The sequence below is a fragment of the Solanum lycopersicum genome, chromosome 7 (assembly GCF_036512215.1).
Source record: "Solanum lycopersicum chromosome 7, SLM_r2.1".
Classification (NCBI taxonomy): Eukaryota; Viridiplantae; Streptophyta; class Magnoliopsida; order Solanales; family Solanaceae; genus Solanum; species Solanum lycopersicum.
The window spans coordinates 61,980,982-61,996,118 of NC_090806.1; the positions used below are offsets into that span (position 1 = coordinate 61,980,982).

Below are 15,137 nucleotides of genomic sequence, written 5' to 3' on the forward strand. Positions count from 1 at the left end.
AGCTAAAATTCAAATTATAATTATAAAAGTTAAATATCAATATGACAAAGTATTGAGATTAATCGGGTTAAATTGGATGGGTCAAAATGCAATCCATCTTTTAGTATATTTGAACCCAAAGTAAACTTGGGCAGGTCAAGACCCAACTCAAATTTTCTTCAACTCATTTTAATATTTTCAATTTCAACCCAACCTGCCCATTTGACACTCCTAATTGAGAATGATCTAATTCATCTCTTATAATGAGTAGTTATTTCGTAAAATTATACTGAATACGTTATTATTATAAAAATGATAGAATTCAGTTTTAGTCAGTTATGGTGTAAATAAGTGAAAAAAGGGTCACCCACCCCCGACAGTCCACATTCTGTTTCACTTTTACCAATTTCAGAAAAATTCAGTCATGAGCTGTAAACCTGTAACTAATTTTTTCCAAATTTTTGAACATATAAGCAATCCCTTCTTTTCAACTTTTTCCCACCTCTTTACATCATCAGTATCTCTCTTTTCTCTCACACACGCAAATCAAGAAGAAGAAGAAGAAGAAGAAGAAGAAAATTCCATTCCGGAATCCAAAACAATCAATGTGATCAAAGCTTTTGGACTCTTATAAGTAAGAATTTCACTGACCTTTTTCATCTTCCTTCATGGGTTTTTATTGAGCTTTCTAGTGACGAAATTAAGTGCAATAATCACAGAAAAATACCTTACTAATTTGTCAGAAAAATGGACGGAGAAGATAGGCCGAGGACGATGTGGAGGAGCTTGAAGCAACGGTTGGGATTCACCGGACTGGTCTGCTGTGGATCCTCTTGGAACTTGAGAGTATCAGACGTGACAATGAGAGAAGAAGAGGCCCAACAATTTGAAGCCCAATTATTCGGTGAAGAAGAGCCCATAATCGGGGCCCATCAAGGAAACGTGAACCTCGCTACAGCGTTGGCAGCGGAACGTCGGTACCGGAGCGTGGATGCGACGGCGGAATTGAAGACGCTGATGAGATTGTTTGAGGAAACGGACGGCATAGATGAGGAGAAGAGTCTGAAATGGTACATTAAAGAAGAAGGAAGAGGAGGAATTGATGAAATGTGCTGCGTGTGCATGGAGAGAAATAAAGGCGCAGCGTTTATCCCCTGTGGACATACATATTGTAGGGTTTGTTCAAGAGAATTGTGGATGAAGAGAGGCTCTTGCCCTCTTTGTAATTGCTCCATTGATGAGATTCTCAATATTTTCTAAAACATCTCATGAAATTTTTTTCATCATCGACTCTGAAAAACGTTGTTTCACCATAAAATTTTGTAGTTGCACTGACATTTCATACTTTCAAACAAGTCAATATAATCATGTCAAGTGACTTGTGTAGTAGCTTTCTAAGCATCATTCAAGTTGAAAATTCCACATAGGCAGATCAGTCCATATTACTATTTGGATTTTGGTTCGAACTCAAATGGATATCGGAGGTATGAGCAGCTCCAAAGGTGAATTCCTGGGGAGGAATGCCAATATCAGGACGAGCGAAAATTGATGTAGCACCAGAAAAGTTGAAGGCTGGAATTTGAACTGAATCACTAGGCTTTGGGTAGTTAAAGCTCAATGATGGCAGCACAGGAGAAGAAAAGACCGGCATGCCAAATGCAGGCTGGTTCTCCAGTGATCCGAACATCTTCTGTTCATACGCCTCTAGTTGATGGTAAACCCCTGCATTTACCAAAAAATACGAAAAAGGTTTCATTGACATATAGGGCTATAATAACAAAAACAAAATCTAGATCATTGCGAGCATGTCCGAGCAGAGTAACTAGCTACGTACAATGAAGAAATGCTTATAAGGGTATAACTAAACCTTGATTAAGGTCGACATAAGGCCTCCGATCTTTCACCCACTGATAGCTCTGTGCAAGTTTCCAGCCTCTACTTTTCATCAGGTAAGCAATTACAATGGCAGGTGACCTGTCGGAAATGCACGATTAAGTTGTAACAATAGTTACTTCTGTAAGCACAATCAGTTGAAACCAATTCTATGGAACAGTTTACTGCATTTCTCATTCTCAATCAACAAATATAGGTGTTTCGATAAACACGCTTTGACCTGTACACCATTATATTTCAGGGAAACCCGGGGAAAGAACACAGAATGGAGGAAAAAATGCAACACCAAACCAAAAAGAAAGAACAAACAGAAAATCATGAAAACTTATGCATGCAAAATTCATAAATCAAACTCCAAACCTGCTTTTCCCTGACATGCAATGTACAAGAACACGAGCCCTATCCCTTTCACATTGTTCTGCAGAAGAAAAGTAACATTAACATCAGTTTAGCAGCAAAGCATCTCCACAAAACATACAAAGATGGCTCTAAAATAAAGTTGAAGCCATAAACATGACAGTTTCAACTATAGCAGTAAAATTGCATGATATCATATTTTAGCACGAATACTATACTTTCCTACTCAATAGTTGTAGATTGTAGAGAAAGTTCAAGTAAAATCTTTTCATGTGCTGTCAGGTTTAATCTTCAAGAACTGTCAAGTATAAGCACATATCCAAGACACGACCAAAGCATTAAGAAAAGGAAAAGAAGATGGCAAGCTTCGTTTCCTACTTTAGACCAAAAGTTCAAAACAACAGCCTGTTGGAGACAAATATATACACAAGAAGCCTGTAGAAGACTCAACGTTCAACTGGAAAAAGCTACAATTGAAGATGGATAAAAGAATGAAGTACTGGATTCTGTGAAGAGCTCGCAGTCAAAGTCCAGGTAGTTAAATTCATAAGAGAAATTCAACACAGTAGCTTGTCCTTCACAGACAGGGATCATTGATCAAACAGCCAGAGGGCAGAAGTAATACACATACAATAAAACTCTCTATACAAGCATGTCAACTCGGAGGAAGGATGCCTAGTCTCGTGGAAAATACAAGGCTAAAGCTTCAAAGTTTGGAACAAGGTGATTATTAGGAAGAGGAACAAGGGGCATAATCAAGCAGATTGTGACTTAGTAAATTGATCAAAAGTTGAGTTACAAGAGAGGAACTTCAATGAAAGAGTAGAACTCATCTGAGATCAAAAGGCTGATAATATTTATAGATGCAGAATTATCTCAGTTAAAGAATCATTATGTGATTCTATGGTCAATAATAGCTATGATGTTTACACAATGTGAATGGAATTCAGAATGCAGACATTTGACTGATAGGTATTGCGAAATAAAAGGGTTTCTAATTATGTTTCCGGGTTCTGAAGAGGTTTTCTACAATGTTCATTTTTTTCTCTTTATTGGAAGAATCACCTAGTGGTATTTGTCTCGCTAACTCTTGAACCCAAGACTTCAGGGTTCTTAACCACTTCATTGACCACTAGACCACGCCTTTGGGTGCTTTCTACAATGTTCTTTTGATAAGTAGCATTTGTATTCTTAATGAAAATACCCCAGAAATAACTACGTGCTAGTAAAAACTTTCCTTCAGAAAAGCCAATAGATGCTCAAAACCCATTTTATTTGGTGATAGTAACTTTATGTGTTTCAAATCCTATTGTTCCTTGATATCCAACAAAGCCAAGAATCTAAAAAAGAAATCATCTAAAATCCTATGTCAGACTAAACTACTCTTTAAACCTATAAAGTAAAAAATTGTCAAAAATAAGCTTAGACATACTAAGTTCACAAGTAATGACACTCACCTAAGAATTGGATAGCATCGTCAAACTGCAAATCTTGCTCATCACCAAGGCAGTGATAAGTAAAGGAATTTTTATATAGATTTTGGCAAGCAGGTACAGTCTGCACAGAGAAAAAGTAAATGTGGGTGAGAACTTGGTTCAATATATTGAAAGTAATAGGAGATGCATGCAAAAGTTGTCTCATGCATAACTTCTGAAGCACTAAAATGAAAATTGAAATGGCATAGCAAGAGAAACATCAGCATATTTTAGCAAACAGCCTGAGTGCCAGATATAGTTTAGTTCGATTCAGATGGTAAAATATTCTCAAGATTAAATTGCATCAATTAAAAAATTGCAGAGAAACAGCCCAGTGTACTTGAAAAGAGCAGGAAAATGAACAAGCTATGTGGAACTGTTTGCCACTCTCTTACCCTCTAAATCGAGTTATTCACCAGTAAAAGTTGGAAGAGTCCAGCTTGATTGAAAAGGTGACAAACAAACCTCACTGGGTTCATTCTGTTAGTGAGTATAATTATTCCACAGCTCATATTTATAGGATTCAAAGAATGTTCTTTTAGAGAACTATAAATCACAACCTCCCTGGTGGTAATTCATGATAGCTCATCAAGATCCTGATCAATAATGGAAGGGCATAAACAAAAACATAGCTAAAACTGAATAGGTACTCCTCCTTGTCTTAGTAACTAACATCGTATTCGAGATCACCTTCATAACCTAATGGTAGATATACATCAAAGGAAAACTGACCTTTCCCTTCCTCTGGACTAGAGACTAATTAACTAGACAATGAGAAAGCATCCAAGAGAGGAAATGGCGCATATTAATCAAGTAGAGTAGGAAATCCATAATTATGTCCATGAAACCCCGGAAAGGACCACTAATCAAATTAACATTCAGCCAATCCAGATTCACCGCAATGATGTGTACTACACTTGCTGCAATCCGTCCCTCTAACTACAATGATTGATATTAGTTCCATTGTATATAGCCTCTTGTCAGTTCCTTTTCTTTCTCTTCTTTCTGAGAAATTCCCAAGGCTTCAGATTGTGTACATAACTCCTACTGTCTTAGGCAATATCGTCAGCCAATGAGCTATAATCTTTTGCCTTCCTACAAACAATAGATCATGCAATGATACTACTCAAACCAGCACGACATGCTTTTCCACCAGTACAATACACATCACAGTTGTAGTTTTTTGCGTGCATCATCATACATGAGCCAGACCATCATACATGAACCAGACAATATCATATCCAAACTGCAGCATGTGTTTTTCTCAAAGGTTCCCATCATCTTATATGAACTACTCCCACTAAAGTTGGCTTAGCACTTAAACTGTGGGTTCGGGAATGTATAAATTACAAGAGAATGTACTACAGAACTTCACCAGAAAAAGAAAATTTATTGCAGATAGCTATAGACGAAAATGGCAAGTACAAAATCCCAAAAAGAAACCCATGGAGTTCAGAATTGAAAACAATAAAACTCAGCAGGCTTATTAAATAAAATGAGATAATGTCCATATTGGTTCCTGTCTGAAAGGGGAAAGTTCAATGCCACACACCAACCATTCCTCCAAGGTCGAAGCATATGAATTTGACATATCATAAGTTGTTGTGTGTCTGTGTCATAATCTCATACTTACATTCTTCCCTTTCTGGCCAAGTGGCAAATATGGACAAATATTCTAAGATGACAACAGAGACATTAGCTTAATTTCCAACAGGGAAGTTCCCTTTAAATTGCACGACATGCCTTACAAACTAAATTAATGAAGCACGCCACAAAGGATTGGTTAAGCAGATCTATCTTCAGTTGATAGGGACTGTCCCCGAATGAGATGGAAGGGTCTTATGTTCAATAATGCAGCCCAACATAAAGTCATAATCAAACCCTGGCTGCAGTTGCAAGGAAGATTGATGACAGTTGACAGGTTAGCTTCTTGGGGAATGAATGTGGATCACCAACACAGGTTATGTGCTGTAGCAAATGAATCCAGAGACCACTTATTTGTTCATATGCTGTATTCAAAATGGATATGAGAAAGATTATTACAGTGGCTTCATCTTCAGATTTTCTTTGCCACAGACTCGAAACATCACCTCAATTGGATAATAATGAGGACCAAGGGGAAAACACAGAGTGCTCAACTTATCAGAAAGGTCTATACATAATTTGTTCACTCCATTTGGATCGAGAGGAATTAAAGGATCTTTGAGAAGAAATCAAGGCTTCAGGAATGTGTAGCAAGAGAAACAGTTTATGCTTGTGATGTAAGAGCCCCTGTAGAATGAGGATCATGAATCAAAGCTTTGTGTTCTAGATTAGGTTCTATTCTTACTTTTCTTTGTACATGAGAATAGCAGATGGAAAAGCAAACTGTGAAGGCGCTCTTATAGTTTTGTAATTCTTCACGGTTGTTAATGAAAATGTCAGATAATTACCAAAAGAATCTCAGTCAAGATCTAATTCTAGTCGTCGGCGTCGTTTAAAGGCTAAGTTTGAATAGGCATTTTTTAATAAAACCAAAATCCACAGACTAGACTTTTATGAGATGGAACACAAATTCATTTCACACTGTAATGGTAGGATGCAGTTGAAGCCACGCACTAAATAGGCAAGATCATAAAATAAGTATCTTTGAAGATTTGTGTAGGAGCATGGAGTTATGCATCATTTTGTTATAAGATACTTTTCTTACTTTTTGACAACGGTGGTGTCCAGGGCAGTGCACACTCACCACCTAATTACAGGTACTTATCATCTCTCACCAACACCAGTACCAAGTAACACACATATGGGAAGAAAGGGTCTTTTTTGTCTACTGGAATTTGCTTGCTTGTTTTAAGATACTAACAAATATGACACCAACTCATTTATAAGAAGAGGGTTGAGCTGATTTTTTTCAGACAAATATGAGAAGAAAAAGAAACTAGATACTTTTGCTAAAGAAGATTCTTCTTCATTGCTTGTCATAATCCTCCCTCATGAACTATTCAATGCAAGATAATAATTTTATCGCCAACTTAAACCAGAGAACCCCATACAGCTCCAAAGAAATCAAAAGACCTAAGTGCAAAGCTGCTGCGCAAACTTGTCATTTATTACGTGGATTAAAGGCATGGCTGTATAACAAACATCAAGTTTGGATCGTTTCTGGATTCATCAACTACCTTGGGATTGAGATGTTGTTGTATGGTCAGTTTTGTGATTTATATTCATTCACACACCTTAGGATTGGAAACTCAGGCCACGTTTTCGCAGATTGTTACTATTATACTACAACAATGAGAATCTTCTACATGCATCATACAAAGGAAGTGAAAGGTACTCACAACAAAATTGTTAAAGAGAAATTGCCTAGTCACAAAAAATGCATGACCGTACACCAAGTGATTGAATTTGACTATGTAACTATTAAATTAAGTTATCTCAACAAGAGTACCTCCAAGAAATTCAAAAAGACAATGCAACAGATAACAAGCCTATCCCCAAATCCCTCAAACACGAGAACAAAACAAGGTCAACTAATTATAATTCATACCAACAACAACAAAAAGTCACACTTCACAACGTTTGCCTCAAAGATTGGAACTTCTCAACACTACTTAACAATTCAATTAACTCAAACAAAGTACCAAAGAAAGCAAGGAGACAAGTAAAAGGGGACTCACATTGAGAACACGAGAAATCCCTTGACTCTTAAGAAGCTCAGCTCTAGAAGCATTATCATAGCTTCCCAAAAACAGAAACTCCGGCAAGATCTCAGAAGGAAAAGCACTGACTTGAATTGTAGAACCCATATCAGAAACAGTAGGCATTCGATGCCCACAAACCCCACAAGGCTCCCCTTCTTCGTACTTGTGATAATGCCCACAAATACCACATGGGTTTTCCCTCTCTCTCTTCCTCATGCTGAACTGATTCACTATGTCCGCCTCAATCGACAAAAAACAAGAACGACCCAGAAGAGGAAAAAGGAGAAACTTTTGCCTAGATTTGATCCGATTTGAAGTGACTATAGAAGAAGGAGAAGCGTCAAGAGAGAATTTAAGGCTAGATTTGGTGATTTTATAGCTACCGGTGCTAGTAATTTTGGTTTTGGCCGGGTGGAGGGATTCTTGAAAATTCGATGGAGTACAAGGTTAGCATAACAATTAGCTAATAGTAGTAGGGAACAGGATAAATTCGTGAGAATTTTAATTAGAGGTTTATTTTATCAAATAAATATTTAAAATTAATATTAAGCCTAGTATGAAAAAGAAATAAAATTCTCATAATTTATTAAAATATAAGTAAAATAAATATTTATTTTTTAAATATAAATTACAAGAGGATTGTGGTTCGATTTAAAAGATAGGTATTTGAGTCCGATCATTATAAGGGGTTCATTTAAATTTCTTTAAATGAAAAATAATACACTATTTATGTATGGTTAAATTTATTTATTTATATATATATAGATTTTTAATTTCCTTATATATTTTGAATTATCTTAGTAACTTGGCTTCTAAAGTCGAATACTCAAATTTGATCACAAGGACATTTAGGGTAAGTATATTAAAAGATATGATATATGAATTTTTTTTTTTGGAATGTACTAGTAGAGAATTAAATTTGTATAGAATTCAATAAATAGACATATGAGTTCTATTTGACATGACACTCGTAAAATGCAAATCATCATGTAGGATGTCACATAGAATCGGTGTGTTTATTTGTTTGAGATTATATAAATTTAAATATTTACTTGTTCGCACAGAAAATTAAAGGACATAAATATAAAATTAAATTAAATTAAAAGATATATTTATATATATGTTATATTTTTAAAAAAAATCAATTGTCAATGTAAAATAAATCTTTAAATATGTTTGAAGAATATACTTTCTTTCATATAACTATTTCTTAGATACACAAAAAAGCTTTGATCTACAAACTTAGCTTACATGGCAATTTCAGTTTCATGGTCTATCGTAATATTATAACTTATTTTATATTTGACAATTATATGCAAATAATATATATCCAATTATTTATATTCTAAATCTATTATGATATTTATTTATAATCCACCATATATGTGATTGAAATCCAATGACAAAGTAGGCAAAAGGTGACCAAAAACATTGATTGTTTTATCAAGTTGTCGCATCCTTATTTTTTTAAAAAAATGGTAGTAAAAAAGATTTTGGATAAGATCTGAAAAGGTTTTTTAGATAGTGTTTTCTTTTTCTTCATTAAAATAGTTTTACCTAAATATTTTTTAGGCATGCTAAATCACCTATTTAATTAAATTTTAAATTGTTTGAATGATTGAAATGCTTTTTGAACCCAAAGTTTCTAATTTGAGAGTTGCATTTGATTAATGGGAAGGTATTAAAATTGTTTGATCTCTGTCCCTTATCAAAATAGTATAATTCAGGGGATTAAAATGTAACTCTGACTCAAACAAATAAATAAAGCATATCAAAATTAAAAAATTAATTTTAATATGTAATCTAACTCAAATAATCAAAGACATTTACCAATTCCACTCATTGTTATAGAAAAATCAATCAAACTTGCATATTAGTTGTGAACTCTCTGGCTAACAACACATATCTCTTGTCCCAACAGTTTTCAAAAGGTCCTAATGTAATAGATAAGAGACAAATTTCAAATATTAGATCAAGATTTTGACAAAGCAAATTTGAATAGTGGGAAATTAGGTTATAACATTTTTGTTTTTATTTTCCTAAGAAAACATTTTTCTTTTTAAAAAAATAATCTTATTTCTAATAATGTAATATGTCCCCCTTTCCCTATAATATGTAATATTTCCAACATATTACGACGTAGGGCTGTGCAAAAAACGGGTAGAACCATTAATTCAAACCGATTTTCGATTTATTGGGTTAACGGCTTGGGCTATTGAGTAATTGGGTCAGGGACCGGTTCACTAAATTTTTTAATTGGATTAACGGTTCGGTGATGGGTTTGGGAAGGAAATATCCCGGGTAACCCATTACCCGACTATTTCCCCCTAAATTTTCTAATTTTCTAATTCACAATTAGGTTACAAAGTAGAAACCTTCGTCCTTCTGCTTCTTCTCAATTTTTCGTCGCTCTCTCCAGTCTCCAGTCTCCAGTCTCCAGTCTCCAATTTCCAAACTCCGGCGAGGCGAGTCGGCGACGACTAACCAACGAGTAACTCAGGCGTCCGGCGAGGCGACAACTACTCTCTAGTCACTCAGGCGAGGACGGAACTCACGTCTCACAAGGTAATGACTAACAATGACATCTCAGTCCTCAAGAGTCAAGCTTTAATTTCTGTATTCGTTATCATCATTTCATGACCTTCTTCTGACTTCTCAGTTTCCGCCGCTCTCTCCAGTCTCCAAAGTTTCTCCAATTTCCAAACTCTGGTGAGGCGAGTCGGCAACGACTAACCAACGAATAACTCAGGCGTCCGGCGAGGCGACAACTACTCTCTAGTCACTTAGGCGAGGACGGAACTCACGTCTCACAAGGTAACGACTAACAATGACTTGTTTTGGGTGCTACGAGTTGTCTGAGTACCCTACTATTAATTTGCTGTAATGTCGACATAAATCCTTTATCTGCTCCTCTCCAATTTTCAAATAATTTTGTGGTATTTGGTGTAAGTTTTCTCTGGTATTTTTTGCTTGAATAAAGCTGCTTACTCTTTTTTTAGTTCCTTCAAGGCTTCAATAATTCATTGCTTCATCTAGATCTTATAAAAAATAGTTCAATAAACGATTATGACATATCTTTTCGCAGTTTTTGGTGAAAGTATCATGGCTGAAAATGTCATAACTGATAAGGTTGTTGGTGAAAATGGAGCTACTAATTCAAATGCTATAGATCAAAGTCAAATTGTTGAGTCTCAAGTAAAGAAAGGGAGGAAAAAAAAATCTCGTGCGTGGGATCATTTTTCTCGTAAAACTGATTCTGATGGAAATGAAAAGGGTGTTTGCAACTACTGTAAGAAAGAGTATTTTGCTAATACAAAAGAACATGGTACGACGTCAATGCTTACTCATATATCCAAATGCCTTAAGATGCCTTATAACATTGATATTAGACAATCAAGATTAGCATTTCAACCAATGATAGGTGGTAATAAGGGTGATGTAGTTGTTGTTCCATGGAAATTTGATCAGGAAGAGTGTAGAAAGGCCTTGTGTCGTATGGTAATTATTGATGAACTTCCTTTTAGATTTGTTGAAAAAGAAGGTTTTAAACAATTTATGAAAGTAGCACAACCTTGTTTCCACATTCCTTCTCGTACCACTGTGACTCGTGATTGTTTTAATCTTTTTGATGAAGAAAAACATAAGTTGATGGTTGTTTTTAAGGGAACAAAACAAAGGGTGTCTTTAACCACTGATACTTGGACTTCCATCCAAAAAATTAATTATATGGTCATTACTGCTCATTGGATTGATAAAAATTGGACTTTGCATAAAAAAATTATCAATTTTTGTCCAATCACTAGTCATAGAGGTGAAGATCTTGGAAAGTCTATTAGTAATCACATTTTCACTGTTACAGTTGATAATGCTGGTTCAAATAGTGTGGCAATAACTGAGTTGTCTAAGCAATTAACTAAATGGGGGACCAACCTAATGAGTGGTAGTCACCTTCATATAAGTTGTATGACTCATATTGTAAATCTTATTGTTCATGACGGTACAAAAGAAGCAAATGTATCTATTGAACGAGTTAGGCAAGCAGTGAGATACATCAGACAATCTCCTGCTAGGTGGAAAAAGTTTCAAGAATGTTGTGACGATGAAAATCTTGCTAAAAAGTTTTCATGCTTGGATGTTCCTACAAGGTGGAATTCAACCTACATGATGTTGAAGCGGGTAATTGAATATGAAGGTGCAATTGTAGAGTACGCCGATCGTGATATTGGCTTGACGCTACATCTTAAGTTTGTTGATATGGTGGATAAAAATTCTACAGGTACACTTTTGAGTAGTGATTGGGAGGGCGTAAAGCGAATCACAAAATTTCTTGAAATATTTTTTAATCTTACTTTGAAGATATCTGGATCACGATATGTTACATCAAATCTTCATTTTCTTGAAATTTGTCAAGTTGGTGTTTATTTGAATCAATTGATATCAAATGAAGATCATGTTTTGGCTAAAATGGCGAAAAATATGAAGGAGAAATTTGATAAATATTGGGGTGATACTGAAAAAATGAATAAAATGATTTTTATACCATGTGTTTGGATCCTCGTCACAAATTTATCACTCTTGGCTTTGCACTTAGGAAGATGTTTGGAGAAAAAGGGGCTGCTTTAGAAATCGGTGTGCGAACATACATGGAATCTTTGTTTAATGAGTATACAAAGCCTGTTGATTCTGATAAAAATGGCCAATTTTCTTCAACTGAGGTGGATACTTCTGATTCAAGGTCTATTGATTCAAGGTCTGGAGGAGAATTTGAAATTTTTTTTGAGGAATTACAAAAACATACATCTGAAAAAGGAGGAGCAAATTCAAAGTCAGAATTAGTTAAGTATCTTGATGAAGAAATTGAAGTTGGAAAATTAGATTTTGATGTATTGCTTTGGTGGAAAGTTAACTCCCCTAGATTTCCAATTCTTTCTGAGATGGCTCGAGATGTGTTGTCTATTCCCGTTTCAAGTGTGGCGTCTGAATGTGCTTTTAGTACTGGAGGACGCATACTTGATTCGTTTAGGAGTTCATTAACTCCTAAATTGGTACAAGCTGTAGTGTGCCTTCAAGATTGGCTTCGAAGTAAGCCACAACCCATAAGTATTGAGGAAGATTTAGATTTTCTTGAGCAACTTGAAGAAGGTAAAAAAAGAACCTCATTGATGTAAAACTGTGACTAGTTTATTCTATATTTTTATTTTTTAAGTCTTAAGCCTTGACTTGTTATATTTGTCTTTAGATTTGGCAAAACTTGGAAACGAACTTTGCATTGATGACGTGTAAAATTGGAGGTTTCCTTCACTAACTCTACTAAAGAAAAAGGAAGGTAGATGTCTTACTATTGAGGTGGTCTCTTATATTACATCATACATGTGTTATTTATTATCTTGTCTTTATGCATGATTTATGATTGACTTCTCTTTTCTGATGACTAATGACTAATGAGTAATGAATATGTTATATTATGGTTGATACAAATATTTGTGAAAAGCTCCCAGTAGAATTTGGTGTTCTGTATCAGTTTATCACTTTATCTTGACCAATCTTTCATTTTAATCATTAAAATATCTAATGCTTTCTCTGTTTCTTTGTTCATCAGATTTCATCATGCCTCAACTTCATGGTTCTAATTCTCGATCACCTATTTGGAATCACTATGAAAAACTTGAAGAAAAAGAAGATGGATCGTGGACAGTGAAATGTATTCATTGTGGTCGTGTCGCTTATTATCATTCGCACTATAATGGAACTGCCTCCTTAAGAAATCATGTTAAACATTGTTTGGAAACAAGAAACCAGAATCGTTAACTTGCAAGAATTGATTGCTAGCTATTATTTTGTTTACTTGAATGTGAAATATTAGTACTATGTTTGGACTAAATTTTCAGTTTGTGTGACTGCTATTTTGAATTTTTGAAATTTTGATTGCGCCTGTGTGAGCTGTTGGGGATTTGTTGACTGTTGTGGCTGTTGTGTCGAGTGTTTTCTAGTAGAAAATGTTGTGTTGTGCAGACTGCTGAGAGTTGGGTGAGCACTGAGCATAAATGCATATTGAATTACTGATAGTGATAGCCTTACTGTGAAGTGTGAACTCATTTTGAGATCTTTCAGTTTCAAGGACTTGTCTCATGTATAAAAGGTTGTGATGAATATTGAATCATGTACTATTTTGTTTGTGTTTTAGTGTGTGTCTGTGTGACTTTGTGCTTTAGCAAGTAAAAGAAAGGCAGTGTAAGTGTTTGCTAGTATTCTGTCACTTTAGTATGCTTTAGTAATTAGTATGTTGTCACTTTAGTTGCACCGTTGCAGGACCTTTTGCCTGTTCTTCATGTGATTTTTATTTTTAAAAAATGTGTGATATGTTAACGGTTAACCCGATAACCGAACCGATAAGGGTCGATAACCGATTAACCGATAACTTAATGGTTCTTTAACGGTTTAGCTAGTCTAAAAACCGATAACCGATAAGCAAAACCGATAATGTTCAAAACCGAACCGAACCGATCGATATGCACCCCTATTACGACGTAATCATTATACGTTGCATTAATTAAGCACGAATTGTGTCAAATTCAAATTAAGCAATTGAAGGAAAAAATCACCTAAATTTTATATTTTTTGAATAATAAATATGATATGACATAAAACAATTAGTAGACCTCTTTCGTGTGGTTTACAAAATTAATCTTTATATTGTTATTTTGAAGTAATCATATCAAGGTCATAGAATTTGTATTTTCTCCATTGAATTTCATGATGCTATAAGAACAAATCGTTTGCTAATTAAAAATATATATTTATCGAATTCACTAAATAAAGTTGATTGACTTTTATATGATTAAAAAAGAAGCATTTCACACATATGAAACATAAAAATTATGTTTGTAAGGTATAATTATAGTTTGCATAATTGCGTACCAAAGCATATTTTATGTTTGATATGGAACTTTTTATTTGTGCGATTACTAGATACATGCAGTTTTATACAAATTATTCAATTTTGTATAAATTTATTCATACATTTTAATTATATAATAAGATCTGTATTTGTATAATTATAAGTATATAAGACGAAAACATATGTATTTGTATTTGTATATACACTTTTCTATCGCTTTATACAAACGAAAACACATTTTATACATTTATATACCGAATGAGCAATTATATATCAGAAATTTAATTATATATCAAACCAGATGACAAAAAAAACAATGAAATGTTTGTTATGAGTTACAAATAAAATAAACTATGACTATAACATTTAACTAAAATTAATAATTTGCTATTTCATACAATTTTTCCATAAATAAATTTAAAAAATAGTTTTTTTGTTATTATATATGAACTCTAGAGTTGAATTGACTTTTGTGTGATAGTGAAAATAGGAATTGAATAGAAAATGAATTGTGTCAAATTGAAAAAAAATAATCAATGGGTTGGTTTGATATTGGTAATAATACTTGATTTGCTTCTTACTAAAAAAAAGTCAATCCTAGCCAAACCAAACCCGATATTATAATTTTTTGTATAATCAAAAATATTTATTTTTGTGCAGTAAATTCTAAATTGAGTGACCAATTATAAAATTTACCCCTTTTACAAATATTCATATCTGTATAAACCGGCATAGTTTTGGCATAGGCTTTTTTTATATGTTTATTAAATGAAGAAATCTTTTTTTTTTCTTGTGTATTTCTAAGCTAATACCACAAATCCTTGTTTCTTCCCAAATAATAAATTAAAA

General features: G+C 34.1%; 1 protein-coding gene and 1 long non-coding RNA gene across 2 annotated transcripts; one reads left to right on the forward strand and one right to left on the reverse strand.

The window, feature by feature from the left end:
- Positions 1-354: 354 nt before the first annotated feature.
- LOC101267539 (uncharacterized) lies at positions 355-1,265 on the forward strand. The gene is made up of 2 exons (XR_011210796.1): positions 355-613; positions 723-1,265. It is a non-coding gene; the product is annotated as an uncharacterized lncRNA (long non-coding RNA).
- On the reverse strand, positions 1,232-7,897 carry LOC101267250 (protein-tyrosine-phosphatase IBR5). The gene is made up of 5 exons (XM_004243463.4): positions 7,367-7,897; positions 3,687-3,786; positions 2,233-2,290; positions 1,847-1,953; positions 1,232-1,701 (listed from the first exon to the last, which is right to left on the reverse strand). Exons 1-5 carry the CDS (start codon positions 7,604-7,606, stop codon positions 1,412-1,414), a joined length of 795 nt encoding a protein of 264 aa, XP_004243511.1. The 5' UTR covers positions 7,607-7,897; the 3' UTR covers positions 1,232-1,411.
- Positions 7,898-15,137: the final 7,240 nt, after the last annotated feature.